Genomic DNA, 22,653 nt, shown 5'->3' with positions numbered 1-22,653 from the left:
GTTATTTTATTTGACATGATAATTATATATTGTGTCAAAATAAGTCCTTGTGTAAATGAATAAATAATATATTAATGAGACAGTTTTCTAAAAGCAAGGGTTGCCTGTTAACATAGAAGTTATTTTCATTTTCAGTTTTTTTTTTTTTTAGCTATTCCCACTGGGACAGCAATGCTTTACAAAAATGTTGATGTGGAAAAACTTTTGCTCTTGGTCAGTTTTCATTTTGATGAATATCAAAATAAACTTGTTGAGCCATAGTTGATCTTACTTGAATGTAAGTTCAATACATCACAAATCTAATGTCAAAGAGGATCACAGCCACACCAAAAACTTAAAGTGACAGGATAATGTTTGAGCCTTGTGTAGTGTATTTCACATGTCATCTGGAAGCATGTGTAGCCTAATCCTTGGTCCAACATGTTTAACATCAGATTCTGAACGTCTACAAGGTCTTCGTCTTACAGTATCTTAACCTTCAGACATCATCGAGCCTCCTCGCATGCTTGCACACAGCCAGTCAAGGACCCTGTGATCTTTTAAAAATATTTAAACCATTACCATGGATGAATCACACATTCATACAAGTAGCGACTATTGTTACACATGATGTCATTCGCATACTTTCATATGTGGTAATTTTTCCACAACAATGTTGTTAATGTCAGTTATATAGATTCTCCCAAACTGGACACAAGTGACACACCAAGTGTGTGTCACAAAATACTTTTACTTTTTAGAAAAACTGTAAATATATGTATGTGAAAGTGTTTGTACTTTAGTGGGGTTTTTTGTAATCTACGCCTCTTGATACAGTACAGGCCAAAAGTTTGGACACACCTTCTCATTCAATGCGTTTTCTTTATTTTCATGACTATTTACATTGTAGATTCTCACTGAAGGCATCAACTATGAATGAACACATGTGGAGTTATGTACTTAACAAAAAAAGGTGAAATAACTGAAAACATGTTTTATATTCTAGTTTCTTCAAAATAGCCACCCTTTGCTCTGATTACTGCTTTGCACACTCTTGGCATTCTCTCCATGAGCTTCAAGAGGTAGTCACCTGAAATGGTTTCCACTTCACAGGTGTGCCTTATCAGGGTTAATTAGTGGAATTTCTTGCTTTATCAATGGGGTTGGGACCATCAGTTGTGTTGTGCAGAAGTCAGGTTAATACACAGCCGACAGCCCTATTGGACAACTCTTAAAATTCATATTATGGCAAGAACCAATCAGCTAACTAAAGAAAAACGAGTGGCCATCATTACTTTAAGAAATGAAGGTCAGTCAGTCCGGAAAATTGCAAAAACTTTAAATGTGTCCCCAAGTGGAGTCGCAAAAACCATCAAGCGCTACAAGGAAACTGGCACACATGAGGACCGACCCAGGAAAGGAAGACCAAGAGTCACCTCTGCTTCTGAGGATAAGTTCATCCGAGTCACCAGCCTCAGAAATCGCAAGTTAACAGCAGCTCAGATCAGAGACCAGATGAATGCCACACAGAGTTCTAGCAGCAGACCCATCTCTAGAACAACTGTTAAGAGGAGACTGCGCCAATCAGGCCTTCATGGTCAAATAGCTGCTAGGAAACCACTGCTAAGGAGAGGCAACAAGCAGAAGAGATTTGTTTGGGCCAAGAAACACAAGGAATGGACATTAGGCCAATGGAAATCTGTGCTTTGGTCTGATGAGTCCAAATTTGAGATCTTTGGTTCCAACCGCAGACGCAGAAAAGGTGAACGGATGGATTCCACATGCCTGGTTCCCACTGTGAAGCATGGAGGAGGAGGTGTGATGGTGTGGGGGTGTTTTGCTGGTGACACTGTTGGGGATTTATTCAAAATTGAAGGCACACTGAACCAGCATGGCTACCACAGCATCCTGCAGCGACATGCCATCCCATCCGGTTTGCGTTTAGTTGGACGATCATTTATTTTTCAACAGGACAATGACCCCAAACACACCTCCAGGCTGTGTAAGGGCTATTTGACCAAGAAGGAGAGTGATGGAGTGCTGCGGCAGATGACCTGGCCTCCACAGTCACCGGACCTGAACCCAATCGAGATGGTTTGGGGTGAGCTGGGCCGCAGAGTGAAGGCAAAGGAGCCAATAAGTGCTAAACACCTCTGGGAACTCCTTCAAGACTGTTGGAAAACCATTTCAGGTGACTACCTCTTGAAGCTCATGGAGAGAATGCCAAGAGTGTGCAAAGCAGTAATCAGAGCAAAGGGTGGCTATTTTGAAGAAACTAGAATATAAAACATGTTTTCAGTTATTTCACCTTTTTTTGTTAAGTACATAACTCCACATGTGTTCATTCATAGTTTTGATGCCTTCAGTGAGAATCTACAATGTAAATAGTCATGAAAATAAAGAAAATGCATTGAATGAGAAGGTGTGTCCAAACTTTTGGCCTGTACTGTATGTTTTAGCTTCCCACAGGATGTGTCCTGAGCCCCCTGCTATGCACACTCCTCGCATATAATATGATTGCTCTGCAAGGTACCTGAGCAATCATATAGTGAAGTTTGCAGATGACACAGCTGTGGTTGGACTGATCTCCAACAACAATGAGTCTGTATACAGCCAGGAGGTGGAAGAACTTCAGAATCTCTGCACCAGTGTGGCGAAGAATAAGGAGATGGTTGTGAACTTTGGGAGGGGAGGTCACACACCTCTCTCCCCTCTTCATCAGAGGAGCAGCTGTGGAGATGGTGTCCACCTTCAAATACCTGGGCCTGCACATCTCCAACAAGTTCATGTGGGCTACCAACACAGCCAGCATCATAACAAAGGCCCACCGATGCTTATACTTTTTGAGGAGGCTGAAGCAGGACTGCCTCAGCCCTGCTGCCTGACCTGTCTTTACCGGTGTGTGGTGGAGAGCATACTGACATCCTTCATCACTGTTTGGTGTGGGAACTGCTTTGACAGGAAAGCACTGCAATGACTGATGAAATCTGCTGAAAAAATAACCAGCAGCAGACTCCCTTCCTTGGAGGACATTTTTGTCAGCAGGTAAAGAAGCAGAGCGTCATGTATCATAAAGGACTCCACCCACCCAGCACACAAACTTTTCATCCCCCGTCCCCTCAGGCAGAAGGTTGCACAGCTTCAAAGCCAGAACAACTAGGCTAAAGTGCAGCTTCTTCCCAGGTGCTTTATGGTCACGTTTATACTTTTAATTACTGTACACTTATATGTGCATGCTCTGGATTCACCAATCAAGTGTTGTCTTTCTTTCTACATCTCATTCTCTTTCTCTGGAGTCTTCCATCTCTTTCTTCATCTCACTTCATGTTTGTTTTCCAGACATGATCAACATTTCCCCTTATTCCCTACTTAACACAAACACACATTAACACATTACAAAAACACACAATACCCAGTTTTACATTTTATTGTTTTAGGTAACATTGTTGTGACCATGCTAACCATGCACAATGTCTACAGTAATTACGTAACTCAGGAGTTAAGCTAACTGTGATAGACTTTGAAATATGGGTCGGAGCAAACTTAAATACTTTTCAAAGTGGTTGTTTATACTGTATCATTTCTGAACCGTTTGCATTTCCTTAAAATCATCCCCTTTGCAAAAACAAACAAAAAAAAAGTGTAATTTTAGTCAGCGTGGTACAGCGGTATTTGAATATGCAAAATATACAGCAAATCCTAACTTTCAAATACTGTATGTAACATACATATAAGGTTAATTCACTTAAGACAATTTAGAAAGCCTCTGTCTCTCCAGGCTATGTATCGTCTAAGGAGAACAAATCTAAATGTCCCTTTATAAGTTGCATAACAATGTGTATAAGCTGTTACAGTAATTTGCTGTCTGCATGGTGGAGACGAAGCATTTCAAACCAAGGTTCAAGTATTACAGGTCACACACAACAATCCCAGTGGCCAGAAAGGAGAAACATACACAGCCAGAAGACTTTAAAACAGTTTGCACAAAATTTCAGTACCTAATCAGTCCCTCATAAGGCATCTCTGCTGAAATTACATTTAGACATGACACAGAAAAATTACAATTAGTAGTAATTTTATGAATTGGCTCAAGAAGTTAAAGGAGCCCACTGGATAATCCCCACAGGACCAAACAGTACAACATGATGAAAGGAGAACTGTAACAGCATCTTTATAGCTACAAGTTGATTGTTAAGCAAACATTCCTGCCTCAGTGCACTTCAGTCACACATCAGCAACCAGATATCTACTGATTGGAATCTATGTGCTGTATGTTACTGTATGTTACTGTATGTCTAATAGATTGATGCATCAGTTGTGCCTTGGAAACCCTTTACATAGCAAGGCACACCTATAGAACATCTTTAAATGACATGAAGCTGCTAAGCTGTCAGTATTTTTATCGCTGGAAACCCATTTCATCATTGGAGTCATTGGAAAAATGGCCACCCTGCCAGTTCAGTAAGCTTTTATGAATGCAGTTACTGTATATTCACAATTGAGTCAAAGTTAGCAATTTACTCTAGTCTGCAACAAACATGTAGTATAGGTATGTGCCATCATTTGTGTTGATGCCATGATTTTCTCAGTGTACGATAACATTCAGATTGACAGCTTTGGAATCATCGTCCTCACTCACGTGCAGTTAGAAAGTCCCAGTTAAAGAATAAAAAAGGATAAAGGGTAATCATCTCATTGCCACGACGTTAAAAATGTGAACAATCCCATGATCAGACCTCGCTGGGTTAGAGAAGAGTGAACGAGACTTGCTGGAGTTTAGTTTGCGGGATAAATGCATTAAATTCCAACCAAATCAGTCATCAGCACATGCATGAATTACATTACATGGGAAGAACCTTTTTCAAGTATTAAAAAGTAGGCTTTCATTATAATGAAATCATCATCATGCCCTTCCCAGCAACATACTGAATCAGATTTAAAGGCTAAAGAGGGCATGTGGAAAGGCAGAGGTATAAATGCAATAGTCAGTGCTCTAATCAGGCTTTGTCACCCCTATACTGGGACTGAACTGGGACCCAGTGAGGAATCTACACAGGGAAAATTAGATATTATGACCATACATTAGCAATAATGTGTTTTCTAAATTCTTATAATATTGAAAACCCTGATATTTGTCATTTTTGTCATTATTTCACACACAGACACACTCTCTCTCCCTGACTGCTCTCACATGTGCTCATGTTGCACACACACACACTTGTCCTTGTAACAAAAACTGCAGATTACACAAAATCTTTGACACAGACTTTCAATGGTCAGTTGCTATGTGGTTAGAATATAGAATGTATGTTTTCCTTATATTGCAAGTTTACTTTTTTAAGTCAATCTCTATGGCTCTATTCCCATAAATGTAGTGACACAAGGGCACACACTCCAAATGTGACGTCCTGTGAAGATTTGTGTGTGTGACAGACAGAGGGAAGAGAGAAAGAGAAGACAAGCGATAGAGAAAGAAAAGAGAGAGCGTAACGGACTACTGGATGCTAAGTTTATTTGAGGATGGCGCAGACATCCCAATGAGCTTTGAGTCTGACATGGGACTAACAACACCCTCAATGAGGTTTTTGTTGCAGTCACCTATGTTGCTTTCAGAGGACAGTTTCGGGTAGGTGACACTGCCTGTCAGGTCCATCAGGTCCTCAAGAGCACGGGTGTTACTCACGCTGCTCGGCTGGATTTCATTGACTGGTGAGAACTCTGGGATTGAAATCAGTTCCTCCTTTGAAACCGGGCTGGAATACAATAATTAAAAAAAACATTATTTATAATATTGGTGCCCTTAAAGACCAAGTGTGTAATGTGATAAGAAAAATCAGAAGTGGGACAAAGTCAGTGTGGTGCAAGTCACATGTAAGACTGAAAAGTCAAGAGTCAACTCCCATGTCCTTCTCATCCACTTATCCACAGATTGGTTCAAACCACAGACTGTATAAAATAATGGACATAGCCACTGTGAGGTCACCTATTGGTTTCATTTCAGCCTCGTCATCTTGGTTTTATGGGCGATAAATGACCATATTAAGACAATAGGGTGGAGCTGTGGAAGAGCAAGGTCCAAGTCGGCATACAAATCTTTTAATTTTGTCAAGTTGAGTCTAAAGTCATCAAATTTGGGACTTGAGTCTGACTTGAATCAAAGTCATATGACTGGAGTCCACACCTCTGATAACTACTATAATAATACAGGATTACCTAATGACTCACCTGACCTCCATGGACTGCACCTCATCACCAGCCCCCGTACCCTTCACATCTAGTGGCTCCAGCTTGATGACTGGTGGTGACAGGTGGACCACTGGCAGGGGTTCCACAGAGGATCTAATGACCTCCATCTGGGATCCTCCTTTAGCAGCTGTCGACACATGCAGGCTTTGCTGTTTGCTTACCTCAGCGGTCTGATGGCTTCTCATCAAGGCACTTCCTTCACCCTTCACCGCTCCATTCATCATACCGCCCTCATTTTGGTTGACTTTGGCATCTGCTGTCTTTGTCACCTCTTTATTTATTTGGTCTGCGACTTTAACATGTGCTCTGGGCTGCTTGTTTACATTCATTTCCCCCTCTCTTCCCTGTTGCTTGACAACATTGGCTTTGCCCTCTCTGTTAAGCTGGCCGCCGTGCTCTTCACTGGATTGTTTGGTGTCCGGTCTCTTGTCAGGAACACTGCGTGTCGGTGTCGCTTGTTGAGTGTTGTTTTTAACTTGCTTCTGATTGTCCATCTGTGCTGCTGTTGCTGCTACAGCTGCTGCAGCTTCTTTCTTCACCGGGGCACATTCCTTCGTGTTGACTTGGACTTCCCCTTTAACCTGAAACTCAACTTTTTTGACTGCTTGCTCATTTACCTGAGCATTAGTTTGAACAGTCTTTACTTGTTCTTCACCTGTGGAGAATGAAAAACATAACGGTGGGCTTCACTTTATTTTGACTGTCCAGGTAACAACTGAATTTCATTTGAGTCGACTGTACAACTGAGCAATTAAAATTTTGGACAGGACTCTATAGGTAATATTCTCCTCTAATCAGGAGCACGCACTTGCTCACTGAAATTTGTATTAACATAGCTGGCCAATCAGGATGTGCCTATCCAAATATGTGCTGTACACAACACTGTCCACTATCCTACGCCCTCTATGAGCATCACAGGAGCAACAGGGCCCCTAGATTGTGGGCTCTGCTTGTGCTAACAGAAATAGGGCCTCACTATTTTAACCTTCAGTCTATTTCACACAAGCTTTGCCCTCTACTGGACTCTATGGGTACAGTGGGTGAAGCCCAAAGGATGAATATGTTGTCATGACTCATGACATAACACTGACCCAGCCATACTGATCCCGTCCAGCAAGCAAATCACGGTTACTGATGTGATTGACTGCGGGGGGTCTGCACATATTCGGGTGGGCACGTCCGTATTGGCCGCTATGTTTGTGCAAATTTCAGTGGGCAAATGCATGCTCATGACTGGAGAATAGTTTCACCCATAGAGTCCAGTGGAGGGCAGAGCCTAATTATGTAAGTGCGTACTTTACTTAAGTAAGAATTTTGGGTACTTGTACCTCACTTGAGAATTTTATTCTCATGCTACTTTCTACTTCAACTGTAATTTCAGAAGGAAGTACTGTACTTTTTACCTACACTGCAATTATTTGAAAACTTTAGTTACTAGTTACCTAAAAAAAAAAAAGAAGAGTTTTGCACACCAATCATGTAGAAATATACAAGTGCAGCTGAAATTATCAGTCAGTGCTATGAAGTATTTCAATTCCAAAAAATGTAATGGTTCCAGCTTCTTCAATATGGGGTTTAGCTGCTTTTTATTTTACTTATTTTAATTTAAAAAATGATTTTGATTTTTCTGCATTGAGTACTTTTACTTTTAATACTTTATGTACAATCTAAATACTTCCTCCACCACTGGCAGTAACAGTGCATGTCACATATTATCAGAATTATTGGACAAATTGATGCTAAATATTGACATTGGCTTAATTAGAAAAACCCAAATGAGCTGAGAATTTACACTGGACACTCCAAATAAAGTGTGAGCTCACACTGCGCAGACCGGTCTCTGAATAAATCTTCCAAGGGCATTTTCAAGAGCAGCTAATTATACAGTCAGTCCCATGGCACTACTCTACAGTAAAAGGTGCCCTATCAGCACCAAGAGGAAGTCCTTGGCTGCTGCTCCATATTCCAGGAAACATTTTATAACCTCCACCAAATGGTTTTAAATAATAGTCCAAAGAGCAAATGGTTGACTTAAACTGATGTAGATGAGAATCATAGCCGAATAAATGAATAGTCAAAGCATCAGAATTATTGCATAACAAGATAATAACGAGAAATGCCGGAAAAATATTGGCACAAGTCCCTTATTGAGATTTCACGCAAGCCAACTCATAAAAATTCAGAGTACTGCTGCGCATGCTCAAAATAAGGTAATAAATGAATCACATCATAAACCATGCATGCCCTGTTTGCATTTTTACAGCTGCAAGGCATACAGAGATGGGGAGAGTAAGCAAGGGCAGCAAGCAAACTCAAGTATTTGCAGGGCGACTGAATTACGTACTAACCTGGTGGTGAGACGGGCTTCGTCTCCACCTGCTCCTCCTTCTGATTCAATGCAGAACAGAGACGATCAAGTCAATGATGGTGGTAATCAGGACACAAAACCAAAGTATCACCGACAATAGAATTTAATAAAGAGAATAACAACAGAAAGTCAGAGTTTTGATCAATTATAGTTGAAAAATCCCATAATCAGCAGGTGCTTAAAGGCAGCGGGTCTACTGTATGAGAACGGGGGCGTCTCTTACAGTACCTTCAGTTCAGCTTCACCCTTCCTCGTTCTTTTCATGATCTCCTCGATTCTCTGCAAAAATACATCAACATTTAATCACCTTGTGAACTTTCCAGAATTCAGAGATTAAAACATTTTAAGTGCAACATGCAGTCAGGATGCAAAGCGTGCTTGAACTGTCCTCTCTGAGGTTTCTGTTTGTTTGTTTAAAATGACCTTTTTCCTTAGTTGCCTCTCCTCCTCCTCCTGTTGCGTCTGCAGTTCTCTGTCTTGCCGCTGACGCTCTGCATCCTCCTGAGCCTGGACTTTGGCTTTTTCTTTCTGTTAAGACAGAGCACAATTTACACAACATGCCAAAGATTCTTCTGAAGTTCACAACAAATGGCCAGACATCTAGGGCAAAAATAACCGCCTGGCACATGACAGTGATCTCTCACCTCTTTGTCCGTCTGGGTGTGCAGCTCCTTCTCCTGCTCCTCCTTCTTTCGTTTGTCTTCATCGTCTTTCAGCCTGTGAAGCTCTTCCTCATTTTTCGGCTTTTCCTTAACTTGTTGAGCCTTTGCCTCCTGCTGTTGCTGCTCTGTTGTGAGCTGCTTCCTCAGCTGCTCTTCCCTTAACCTGATCGGCAGATGCATACACTTGTTAAACACATTTAAAGACTTAAATGCCACATGCTGCCTTTCATTCATGATTTATTTAGTGAACTCACCGTTCTTCTTTCTCTTGTTCCCGCTTTTTCTCGTCCATTTCTTTCTGAGCTCGAGCCAGACGCCTGCGCTCTGCCAGCAACCTGGTAGCCTCCTCTGCATTTGTTGTGCCAGCTGCCACCTTGCCTGTGTTGCACGGTGCTGATTCTGTCAAACACACAGAAAGACTTGTGTAAGATCATCCAGGTTTACTACTAAGATTTGTAGTTAAAGATAGTAGATAAAGTTCACCTTTTTTCTTGTCTCCATCCTGAGTGTTGTTCTGCGTCCTCTTCTCTGAGGAATCCACTTTGGGAGACATGTGGTCCTTTCTGTCAGGGGACTGATTTTTTTCAGATGTGTCACCTTCGAGATGCTTATCCAAGGTTTCACCTTTAGATGATCTGGATTTAGTAATTTCAGCGTTGGCCACATTCTTCTCATCTTGTGACGGTGGATTAGTGCTGTTGATGTCAGTATTCTTTTTCACTGCTTTGGATTGCTCGCTGTGTTTCTCCACCTTCTTATCTTCCACTCTCCTCTCATCAGGTGACAGGTTTGCACGATGTCTTGTAGGAGAGTAATGGTACTGATGTGCATTGCTTGGAGACTGAGCACGCACCTTAGATGCCAGCCTGCACACAGACAGAGATGTTTGGCTTACGAATTAATTGTGTCATGACAGGAGATAAATTTTAAAAGTATGCTGTGCCAACAAGGTGACAGCCATGTTTGCCCACCTTTCACCAACTAAATAATCTTACTTGGAGGTAGTAGGGGAAGCCAAGTGTCTTGTGACACTAGCAGGGGATTCGGATCTTCTCAAAGGGGATCCACAACCTGGTGATTCAGTTCTTCTCTCTCTACGCAGTCGCTCTTTCTGCAAACAAAGTGATTTAAGACATAAGAACTTACAGCTTGTATCCATTAATGGTTGATTCTTACTAGGGCTGGGTGACTTAATACCTCGATAATGATATTGCGACGATATTGTAAGGTTGACCATTGGTGCTTTCACACAAAATATTTACACAATTTCTTCATTTGTGATTAAAAACATCATCAGTAATGTAGATGTAATGACTAACAGAAAGCTAGAACTGTCTAGTAAGTTCAGAAATGACATCACTTAAGTGTAACGCAGCCTTTAAAACCAGGAAATCACAACACCTACTATAGATATCCAAAATCTAAGATGATATCTAGTCTATTACGAAATAATATCAATATACTGCCCAGCCCTAATTCTTCAGTTTATTTACTGCCTCTGCAAAGGTACAAGACATGGAATTCTTGTGCATATCTCTCAAATCCAGCTTTGTTAATAAAGAAAGAAAGAAAGCATTTAAAGGAACAGTAAAGAATGTGCAAGCTCTGACCTTTGGGGTATTGGGAGTGGACTGAGAGCCTCCCTGAAGTCCAGCTCTGTTGTGATCTGCAGGGTTCAGCGAGCCGCGGAAAGGTGACCTGTGAGGGCTGCAGGGTGCTGCATGATGACAAACACCATGCTTATCAAGTCAAATGATGGCAAATCACAAGTGACACAGGGATACTAATACAATAGCCGGGGGAGGGCCTGACTGGACAGTGTGTGCTGCACCCAGCTGAAGCTTACACACTCATTTTTCAGTCATTTGCAGTTTAAGCCAACTGAAATCAGGGCTAAAGGCATCAGGCTTTTGATTTGGGTAGAAGACCTGCAAACCTAAATATCTCTCGGCATTGGATGTATGATGAACTTTGTTCAGACCGACTCCCAGTCAACACATCTGTCCAACTGGACAAACACGGAGGAAGACACGGAGGCCAATGACTTCCCAGCATTACATTAAACCTAACTGATGGCAGGACATTGAACACATTTTTGTCTTTTAATTCCCAGTTTGACTGATTCAGTCAACAGTCAGACACAATGGGGTGTGTTAATGCCACTCTTTGTCATGCTTAGGAATTAATCCTGAGTCTGTATGCTTCAATCCAGTCAGTGTGATGCAAGCACACACGCCAGAATGGCAGCTGTGAACAATAACACACGGACCTTGTGCGAACACACAATCACAGAAGCAAAGGCCCTACACATGAAACACATCGTACAGAAGCGGTCTTCTTGCCGTCTCTTATAGCTTCTAATCCATCTGTCACCATCTGTAAAGAGTAATCTCTGAAGAGTGCAGCTCTCTAAGTGGGATGACGCCATCCGTGTCTATTTTATTTCCATTCTGGGTCATATGCAGTTAATCTCCAAAACCGTCCACCCCAGAGAGTCGGCACCACTTAGCTGCTTTTATTTTTAAAAGCCAGGCTATCAAAAACAAAAAAAGAAACAAATACTTCTGACTCATCTACACACTGTGACAGTAATACCCCTGGTGTTTGAGATCATGGAGAAGTCATCCTGATCCAGCGTCCTTTAGCCTGTTTGTGATTACTGAGAGGTTCTAATCTGGGGAAACTAATCCAAACGTCGACTTCTAGGGAAATTTGAAAGAGAGTTATACATACTGAACATATGTGTTTACTTAAACTAACATGTTGCACAGGAATACTAGGCTGAAGATGATGCATTAATGGGGGAAAACGTGTTTTCGACAACAAAAGTCAGTCTACAAAAATAGCTGATGCTCGTGCATTTTGTCCTGTTGTTCCTACATGGTGGTTCACATGCAGTTATAGAGGAAACAATGAGAGTCCCTCCAGAAAATTAGGAAGATGGAAATGTTTCAGCCTAATTCTGCCTGAAAATTAGGTTAGATGATAATAATACGAGTTTGGATATATGCCTGGAAATCTTCCTGCACTGCTAATTTGTATCCACAGTGTTGCTCTTCCACACTGACTTTTGCGACAATAGCTCTAAGATAGAAGCCACTGCAGCAGAGCACAAACACAGCAAACACACCAAAGCCCAGAGAACACACAGATTACTTTGCAGAAATACACTAAATCTCATTTGCACAAACGTTCGACAACAGAGCACCTTGACATGCGCACATCACAGGAAGGTTTAAGTTGCTCGCCAATGAGGCAAACAAACACAGACATGGCAACTGTTGGATGAACAGGAGGGGTGATACATTTGGGATGGCAAGGGGGGCTTAACTTTACCAGATTCGCTGACAGCAGGAAGGGGGGAGGCAATGCCATGGGAAAAGGCGGAGGCAGCAGAGAAAGGGAGTGGGGCATTCTCACTGTCACCTATAGGCAGCAGGCGGAGCAGAGCAGAGCAGACAGAGCGTTATGAACAGTTTATCTGAGCAATTCCTCATCCAGCCGTACAGACCTGGATGGGAGTTAACATACCAGCAGGGATGTGGTGATGTAATGAAACCAAAACAGGCATTTTTGTGTAGCTTTTGAAAACATCTGACTGTGATGACTCTCCACTGGTTATCAAAAAAGGTCAGTGTGGCAGACAGTCATGCACAGAGATGATTTCAGTGTTTCTTTTCCCCCCCACATTATTTCAGTCATCCACATGAGTTTAAAAGATGTAGTTCACAGACACCAGTGCAGATATGTAACTCCATCCTGTCTCTGTGGGAAACCAGGGACACATTTCTGCTCATGCGCACTTTGGCAGCCAGGCTGTCAGCAATGATCAAGCCAAGAGGAAGGCTCTCTCTTACACACACACACTATAGCATACATTCACACACACACACACACACACACACACACACACACACACACACACACAGTGTCTGGTGTCTCACAGAAATACAGCAAAATGCAATCGTTCTGGAACAAGCACAGTTTTACGTCCATATCCTGCTGCTTCTCACTTTCAGATCAGTCACGCCTTGCACCCATGCCTCTTGTATCCATATCTCTATTTGCAGCTATAAACTGTGTTCTTACCTGCTCCTGTAGGGCAACCTCTACTCCAGCGTTTAGTCCTCTGCTCCAGCTGAAGGCTTCGCTCCAGAGAACGTTTCATCAGAGCCTCCAGTCGCTCCTGAACGCAACACAGCAGAGTCGACTGTTATAATAAGAAGTCACATGAATTGATCTTTTATGTAGTTCAGAAACAAACAACCACAAATTAGATAGCCTGGAAAACAGTGTATTCTTTAATTAGACAGGTCTTGATTATGATTTTTGTTTTTGTTAAATCAGCTGACCCTGTCCTCCTCAAGCTGCTGCCTCCTCTTCTCCTCCACTGCAGCTCTGCGGAGCTCCTCTTTCTGCCTCTGCTCCTCCAGCCGCCTCCAGCGTTCCTCCACTGTGCGTTCATACTGCAGCCGAGCTCTGCGCTCCTTCTCCCGGATCAGCTGCTCCCTGGCCGCTGAAAGAGACAAGACAAATTCAGCTCCAGGTTCCAAGGACAAAAATCAGAGTTAATGGACCAGTGTTGTTGCCAGTGGCCTTTTTTACCATTCAGCTGGTCGTGTAGAGTTCAACATATACAGACTCTGATTTTTTTTCTACCATTTTGCAACAACAATTTGATCTCTTTACATTATACTTTTTTAAGAACAGTGTATTTTTGTAACTAAACCTTAACAAAATCGTTCAGTATTACATGAACTTCTAAGTGTTACAGTGAATTTGTCAGTCTGCACCCGAGACTATGATGAAGATAGAAATCCTTGTCATCATGAGGCAACTGCAGGAGCTGCTTGATGAACTGACCTACTTTTGTGGACTATTCGGTGTTACTGTCACATTGTCTCAAGTGGCATTTCTCATCATATCACAAATCCAGTGAACTCAACCTCTACTTGCTGGCGAAGCTCCTCCATAACCAATTAGAGAGTGGAGCAGAAAAGTGTCATGACAAAAAAACTTTGCAAGGAAAGCATAACCTCAGCAAGAGCTGGAACTTACAGACTTCTCATGGGTTTAAAGTTCACAAAAAGTGGCAATTTTATTTGCACTTGTGCCTAAAAAACAAAACAGGACATGACTTACCCAGGCTTCTCTCCCTCTCCTCACGTCTCTCTTTGGCTAATCGCATCCTATCATCTGTCTTCATGTAACCCTCCACGACTGAAAGATGAAAGAAGATGTCAGAGAACAACCAAAAAGGGAATGAAAGGCAACAGAGTTATAGAATAACAGAAGCAAACGTAGAGACTTACTTTGTTTACCTGCATGGTTGTTGCTCACGTTAGCAGCTAAGTGTGAAGGGGACGCATGTCCATTTATTTGTGGCCTCTTCTCTGTGTTGGATGGAGCTGGGATTAGCATGACAGAAGGAGAAGAGAGAGAGCACACTCAGCTTTGCCTAAAAGGAATGACATCAGCGCCACAGTGCTGACCTGCAGTGCTGCTTTATTACCAGCAGAGGGAAACAGCTCTGCGTGGGGCTGCTCCTCTGTGTTAAATGCATTGTGTTGCAAAATGCCAAGCAGCCCCATGCCAAGGGCAAACTGCAGCAATATGCAGGAGAAGGGAGGAAACTGCCCTTGATGGGATAGTCAGTCCACATATGCTGAATGCCTCTGCTGGTTATTGCTGCTGCTGTAACCAGCTGATGACAGAGCAGCCCTGAAACACATTTCCCTAACATGTACAGGCCTACAGAATCAAGTCATGCAGTCTGTAATGATTCTCTCGTAACAATCATTGTGTGGTCAGTAATTGTCATCCCGATGTAACCGCTTGGAAGGCAAAGAGTGCGTCATGTGAAAGCCAGAGAGGATTACTCACTAGTTCTTCCAGTTCGAGCTGGAGAGCTGTGACCGTTTGTCGGAGATCTCTTTTCAGGAAGTAGAGTGATGGACGGTGGTGCCATCTTTTCACCTAATGCACAGAAGATGAAAGAATACATAGACCAATGCTTTTAAAAATAGTTCCTATAGCTGCATCACTTCACAATGGTTGTAAATGGTAGGAATGGAGAAGAAGAGAGAAACTAAAGTCACTGGGTATATAGTGACAACACAGGGTAGGACATAGGCTATTTGTGAGACAATGGGCAGACATCCCCATCACCTTTCATGCACTGGACACACAGACTTTGCGGCACTGCCTCAATTTTTTGCTGTTGCTTTGAATCTCTTTGTAGTCATTATGCATGTTTAATGGTTTTGTTTTTCTTTGTAGTCATTTCCTGTCTCTTTGAGGTCATTCTGTGCACTTTTTTTTGGTTGTTTTGTGTCTCTTTGTGGTTGTTTTGCATCAATTTGCGTACATTTTGAGTCCCTTCCTGTTTTGATGTGTACATTTGTGCGATATTTTGCAATTTTGCAGGTGAAGGTTGTGACACGTTGGACCCCCTGGGCCTGTGCTGAGCAGGCCCGTTTTTCTATCCATCCATAGAAATAGACACCTAAACTGGAGTAAATATTCAAAATGTGATACCTTTTTAGTAATTTATATACTAATATGAAGCAGAGATAGTTAAACAAATATCATATGTCAGTATTACTGTGGAAATAAACTAATTAAATGAGTTAATATTAGATAAATCTATATCGATATGGAGAGTTGATAACAGTCTCCAAATCAGTCTCCAAATAATTACACCTAAAACTTGAACATGCCCCTAAATCGCAACTTGAACTACAAAATAAAAGTTTAATTCCACAGATTCACTGAATCAATATGTGCATTGTCAGCTAAACTGCCAACAAACTAAGTCGCCTCACTCGATCAAGTGAATTACTCTCTTTTTACTAAGGTCTTTTATTGTGTATACTGAAACCTGGCAGACAGACTGAGGCCCTCTTAAATGTGGTTTGGCTGACTTTGCTCACTTCACCCAAACCTTTACGCTCTACTGACTTAACTAAACATATTACTGTACACATTCATCACCTTCAGCATTTACGATTTTCTATAAGGTTTCATTGATTTCTCCAGTGACCACACCAGTAGTCTATCTCTAATGAACTGGGGTGTATTTACTGTAGCTTTTATGGTTTTGAGGAGAATGCCACTCACACTCTATTGACATGTTATGTCAATAGAGCTGCCCAGGCATTATTATTAAACATTAAGCCAGTTATTATAAAACAAAAAGAAACAAAATTATGTGTACAAGATGCTGACATATTCTTTTAATATAAATGTTCCAACATAAAGTGCTTCCTGTAGTCACCTTGCATCTTTTCCAGTACCTTCTCAATGAGGCAGTGAACTAGTGTCACAGGGGAACATCCTTTTTTCCAATTTTGGTGTAGTCCCTCATGCTGTTAAATCAAATGTGATTACTGACCTGCAGGGAGATGTTCCCTTCTCTCAGGGCATGGAGAGTAAAGACAAAGTGACCCAGTCTTCAACCCACAAAGTCATCAGACAATGGTTTGATGCTCATAAAAATGACACAGTAATCCAGTCTTCCTCTCTCAGTCTCCACCCATTTGAACCCTTTTATCCGATTGAGTCGCGTCATCACCAAAGAAAAGGCTACACACATACCCTAATTTTGCTTTAAAGTCACCGGACACATTAAATCTTAAATGTTGTAAAGATAAAATGTAAAACAGTGACTGGAGATAGAAGCCTTCAAAAAACAGATCTGTTTTGGTCCCTTTCATTCATAATAATTAATAAAAATAGGCCTAGGGATTTTTGGTTTGCTTTAAAGGCAATAAAAATATACTTTTTAGCCCTGCATCCACTGGAAAAAGGCCTTAAAGCGCATAAACAAAACAGTGACGCCGGATCATGACTGCACAGCAGGCATCACGCACATAAAGCAGTGGAAATGTCAATTGCGTCATTCATGAGTCTGCTTCAAATCGCGGCGCAAACACAAAAACACAGCCTGATAGCGTGATGATACCGAGCCCAACAAACGTTACACCAAGCTTACCTGTTATTGGACTGGATGGTGCGACTGTTTTTGCCATGGTAGCTGTCACAAGCACAATACAGCCAAATGTACGGACGTGCTGCTGTCACCAGAAACACTCTGCAGTGATGCCAATGCAGCACAGGTATCCGTTTCCCTCCACGGCAGCAGCAATAAGCGCAGCCACAGCGGACAAAAGCAACCACGCACCATTCAAATGGATGGCGTGAAGGTCATTATGAAGGCTGGAGATGATGGGCAGGACGGGAGAGTCGTTTGTAGATGGATGGTTGGAGGAGAGAGATGCTGAGGCTGGAGCAAAGAAGATGATGCGCACACAATCGAGTTTACCAACGACCGACCACACTGTGCGTCGCAGCGTAAGCCCGCCCTGATACACAGGCTATCAACACATTACCGGCAGATGGGGGAGAGGTCTTTTCTGCACGCTGCCCAGCCGGGTCCGAACCAAATTTAGCTGACTTTAATGCAGGAACAGGCAGAGGGACAACACGCAGAATCAGTGCGTGCTTTCCTATAGGACGAAACTGCAAAATATGCAACAAATACTGACTTGATTTTATCATAATAAACAGAAGGTTAACCATTTCACATCATGTTCAGAGGCTGATAAAATGCTTTAGGGATTAGGATGTTGGTTTTCTATGGCATCTCAATCGTTTAGATGGTATTAAAAATAGATAGAAACCTCGATCAGTTCCCCTCACTCGTACATCTCACCTGTAGGCTTAGATGGCTTGTAAAATTAGATTTATATAATTTTGCTGAACATTTCATTAAAATTACAGTTACTACGTGGCATTGATTGTCTGATTGTATTTTTGAAAAGATCAATGTGGGAGAGCCATGAAGTGGCGTCCCCAAGGGGGGTAAGGGGGGCCTTGGCCACCCTGATACCAACCTGTTCTCATTCCTAGCTAAACAAATATTGCCAGTGATTAGCCCTTTTTAGATAGGAATTGGGCAAATTTGCAGGAAAGCCCGATCAGTCATCTTTCAGCATTGGCAGTATAAAAACAAAATCGGGAAGTCTGGCAAAAATGCCACCTACCTACTTTTGTTTAATGGGGGGCGTGAGCAAGTAACAAAACGTGTAGCTCAGCATGTGATGTAAACAGTGACATGGGAGGGAAGCCGCGGCTGGTCAGTCCTTCGGCGATTCTCTCGTAAGTTGGCACGTCCCCTACCGTCCACGTCATCTGACGGCTAATGTCCTCTTTGTTTGCGAGGGCAAGGAGAGCGAGCAATTCCTTGTCTCCCCAGTTGCTCATCTTCACAGTGTCTGTCAGGTTTGCGTTTCCCTCTTGCTACCAGCTGCTCGCTAATTCCTGCTATCAGCTGTTTCCTGTTTATCTACCGCCAGTGGGTCGCACGTGCGGCGTCATCAACAGCTCCTCCCACAAGTCTTCAACAGCCCCTCCCGTTGCAGAAGGCTGCCTCGGTCTTTTTAAACTAAAAGGGTTCCGCCAATATGACTACCCTACGAGGCGGAAAATTGGGCACCTCGGATCAACTCGCCAATCCGGCTCTGTGTGTCTAAACGCTCGCAGCTTGCCGGCAAAATGGCCCAACATTTGCGGAAAATCTGGCAGAGATTTCAGCTTCAGGCACTAATGCAAAAAGGCATCTTTCACTGCATTATGATACGCTGCCAGGTGGTGTTATAAATAAGGAGCTGGAAAGTCCCTACATGGCGGACAGCAGAGGAGTGGATGAACCCCAGACTTTTACCCAGGAGTCCGCTGTTCATTTCCTGTGTGAATATTGAGCCAAACCATGATCTATTTTTCTAAACCTAACCACATAGTTTTGTTCCCTAAACCTGACCTTGTACTTTTGTTGCACAAGAAAATAAATGTATATCTGAGGTGGCTTACCAACGTTATTATTATGAAAAAAGACTGTTTGCATCTAACAAGCAGAAACTTTACATTCCCTGTGAAAACAGGGACACAATGCATGTAACAAGTGCAAATTGACACGGCATCCCAGAATGTTTACAGCAGACGCACGAGTATTATTGTACTGTATTACTTCAGTAATGCTGTACTAAAATTCCAAACAGGGATGGAGTTACAAATTAGCCATGACTAGAAACTAGTATGCAATGCATCTGCTTTGTATTTTACATACTATATGAAGCGATATTTTATGCATTTGTCCTTGTCAAATAAACAACTGTAGACTGATAAAACAGCGATGTTTGATGAGTTGGAATGAGAACATGTTGCTTTTACAATCGCTGGCCACCCCACTCCCCCTCTCAGCAACATTTCTGTGTTTATATAAATATAGATATATATATTTTGGTGAGGGAACAATTGGCATGGCCATTTTGAAGGGGTTTGAACTCTCACCTCAGGATATTTGAATGAAAATGGCTTATGTGGATACCCACGAGTCTCCCCTAAATTTGAGAAGGCTTGTTCCAAGTAAAGGTTTGTTTCTTACAATCAATGTAATCATTCACATGTAAGCTGTATATTTGTCTTTTTAAGGAAAAGGACAATCAGCCTCTCTGAAGAAAAATGAATTGCCTAACAGTATAGATACACAACACATTGAAACAGGATTGTTGTGAAAATCTAAATGTTAACTGTACCAGTACGCACATCAGATAATTAGTCATATGAACTGTAAAATAAGAAACAGAGGTTTATCAGTGTGCAGTTCCTTAACTCTCATATTGACAGTTTTCAACTAGCGTATATAATTCAACAGCATAACAGAATTCCTGAAATTCAGTTATGGCTTTTGGCTTTGGTGTGTCACCCCAAGATTTTCAGTGGCACCATCTGGCCACCCCATGAAAAAATTCTTCAGGCACCACTGAAGCCATGAATGAAAAAAGTCTCATGGGTTGGATAGGGCTGATGCACGCATAGATCTAAACACTAGTTTTTGCTATCGCAGCTTTGTGACCCTATAGCATGTAGGGTGACATATTTTCACCATTTTGAGTAACAGCTATTTTGCTAATATGACCATGATAAAAGCCTTTGCAGTGGTTTAGGGTCCCAAAAAGCTGTGGGCCCCAACATCCTCCCCCTTCTTCCAACTCTCTGCACTCAGTGAATGTAACATAATCTTTAAGTGGCCATCAACTTAAGTGCATACTGCAGACTACACATGGCAGCCTTATTTTATTTTGCCTACAGTCCCAAAAAACAACTTAAGCAAGTACCTTATGTTTTGTTGTGGGTCAGATAATAAATTTATTTTAGAATATTCACCAATATAAACTGAAGCTTTAAAAATGTCAAAGAGACAGAGCCTCAAGATTATGTAATACAGCCAGTGTGACCCTCATTTCTGAAATCCCTAATCAGGTCACAGAATCTGATGGGTTACAGAATATGGTACAGTTTCTCCAGTGGCAGAATTTTCACAACTGGTTAGCACAATAGCTCAGGTTGAGCTCCCTTCGAGGACTTGGGTCCTCTTTAACAACTCGATCTATCATCTTAAAGGCGCTGTATGTAAGAATGTGGCCAAAACGGTTACTGCACTCAAATTCAAAATACTGCCGCATGTCGTGTCCGCCCCCCCTCCCCTACAGATTCGAGGTTGCTGGACAGCGGCACGCTGGAGACTGATTTGTTTGCCCACAGGCAACTGCCGTGGCAGGGCCGTGTCGCCGTGTCCGTGATCTTCGGTTTTCCAGCGGACCATTCGAGCAAGTCCAGCTTCTCTGCTGCTAACGCTGCTGCCGGGATACAGCTGAGGAGGAGCCGGCTGCTAACGCTATGTACTGGGACACTGCTATGCTGCTTGCCATGCTGCTGTAGCTCAGTCGTAACTTTAACTGATGCTGAGACTCTACTGACTGCGTGACTGGTAGACGGCGGTGGGTGGTGCAACAGGCCAAAACACAAATTCAAAACATAAACATGATTTGTGGTATGTAAATATTTTTTAAATGCGAATATTCTGGCCGTACTATTGTTGTCGGTGAGATCAGTATGTTATATGAACATTATTCCTTAGTCTCTGTGACATATTAGGATGATTTTACGACTATTTGCTTTAGATTTCTTACATATAGCTCCTTTAATGCTTCACTGCATCTCCAAATTTTGTGAGACTTTCTTATGAACACGATTTTTAAGTCACTACATGTTTCAGTTGTACACTAAACATTACATCTGTCTGGAGTGACAGAGATACCAGCTGTAAAACATGATTAAATTTAATGGATTTGTGCTTCTGTGATTGACGTAGACAGTTGTTTTTACACAAATCCCAAATGAATCTATTAGGATTAAGGTTTTAACAGTTCAACAAGGAGTACAACCTCTTTGGGGTCTAATTGAAGTAAAGTCACCATGTAGCATTGGCGAACAAAAATAGTATTTGTTCATGCATTGCCTGTATATCATAAAAATATTCAGTTCACATTCAGATTCAGAATACTTTATTAATCCCCGGGGGGAAATTGTTTTTGTTCCAATGCTCCGTGCAAAGTAGAAATAGAAATACAGCATGAATGGAAACAAGAGATAAAGATGAAGATATAAATAAGATACTAAAATAGACAATGAACTAAATAAAATAAATATTAAAGTAGACATTAAAATAAAATAAAATAAAATATTAAAGTAGACATTAGAATAAAATAGAATAAAATAAAATATTAAAGTAGACATTAACATAAAATAAAATATTAAAGTAGACAATAAAGTAAAATAAATAATAAAAATAGTAAAGTAGACAACCTGAAATATATACAATATACAATGAAATGGTTGTAGCGTTATAAATGAAATAAGAATGAGTAATTATATTGTGTGTTTTGTTTTATAAATAGCCAAATGAGTCCGATAATCAAAGGGAGGAGTTGTACAGTTTAATGGCCACAGGTAAGAATGACTTCCTGTGGTGCTCAGTGGTGCATTTAGGAGCAATCAGTCTCTGGCTGAAGGTGCTCCTCAGTTCGACCAGAGTGTTGTGGAGAGGGTGAGAGCCATGCTGAAGTATCGCCCGCACCTTTGACAGCATCCTCCTGTCTGACACTGCTGTCAAAGGGTCCAGCTCCACCCCCACAACATCACTGGCCTTTCTGATCAGCTTATTGAGTCTGTTGGCATCGGCTACTCTCAGTCTGCTGCCCCAGCACACCACAGCAAACAGAATAGCACTGGCCACCACAGACTCATAAAACATCCTCAGCATAGTCCGGCAGATGTTGGAGCGGAGCCTCCTCAGAAAATAGAGGCGGCTCTGTCCCTTCTTGTAAAGGACTTCAGAGTTCTTAGTCCAGTCCAGTTTATTGTCTATGAACACACCCAGGTACTTGTAGTGTTCTACAATGTCCACGTTATGCCCCAGGATGGAAACTGGGGTCACTGGTGTCCTCGTTCTCCTCAGATCCACCACCAGCTCTTTTGTCTTTGTTGTGTTGAGCT

The 22,653-nt window shown here is 41.9% G+C and overlaps 1 protein-coding gene across 4 annotated transcripts; it reads right to left on the bottom strand.

Moving 5' to 3' along the window:
• Positions 1-3,396: 3,396 nt before the first annotated feature.
• On the bottom strand, positions 3,397-17,769 carry map7d2a (MAP7 domain containing 2a). Of its 4 annotated transcripts, none has more exons than XM_049592835.1 (17): positions 17,249-17,769; positions 15,139-15,231; positions 14,577-14,663; positions 14,398-14,475; positions 13,608-13,771; positions 13,345-13,441; positions 12,592-12,681; positions 10,866-10,972; positions 10,251-10,366; positions 9,739-10,121; positions 9,510-9,654; positions 9,238-9,418; positions 9,017-9,121; positions 8,822-8,872; positions 8,574-8,613; positions 6,205-6,880; positions 3,397-5,732 (listed from the first exon to the last, which is right to left on the bottom strand). In XM_049592835.1, the coding sequence occupies exons 1-17, from the start codon at positions 17,283-17,285 to the stop codon at positions 5,474-5,476; spliced, it is 2,709 nt and encodes a 902-aa protein (XP_049448792.1). In that variant the 5' UTR covers positions 17,286-17,769; the 3' UTR covers positions 3,397-5,473. The 4 variants fall into 4 exon arrangements, with proteins under 4 accessions (XP_049448792.1, XP_049448791.1, XP_049448790.1 ...); XM_049592834.1 differs by having other exon boundaries at positions 8,574-8,610; positions 14,568-14,663; positions 17,249-17,766; XM_049592833.1 differs by having other exon boundaries at positions 14,568-14,663; positions 17,249-17,765.
• Between the last annotated feature and the right edge of the window lie 4,884 nt (positions 17,770-22,653).

The sequence above is a fragment of the Epinephelus fuscoguttatus genome, linkage group LG12, assembly GCF_011397635.1.
Source record: "Epinephelus fuscoguttatus linkage group LG12, E.fuscoguttatus.final_Chr_v1".
NCBI lineage: Eukaryota > Metazoa > Chordata > Actinopteri > Perciformes > Serranidae > Epinephelus > Epinephelus fuscoguttatus.
This window is presented reverse-complemented; position numbering and strand designations above follow the sequence as displayed.

Excerpts from the sequence above, each read along its gene's own strand:
- map7d2a (XM_049592833.1), bottom strand. The coding sequence starts at position 17,285 with ATGGCAAAAACAGTCGCACCATCCAGTCCAATAACAG. Across the intron at positions 12,682-13,344 it reads AGGTTGCCCTACAGGAGCAG|GTGACAGTGAGAATGCCCCA; the intron begins GTAAGAACACAG and ends TGCTGCCTATAG. Across the intron at positions 5,733-6,204 it reads GTGCAGTCCATGGAGGTCAG|CCCGGTTTCAAAGGAGGAAC; the intron begins GTGAGTCATTAG and ends ATTGTATTCCAG.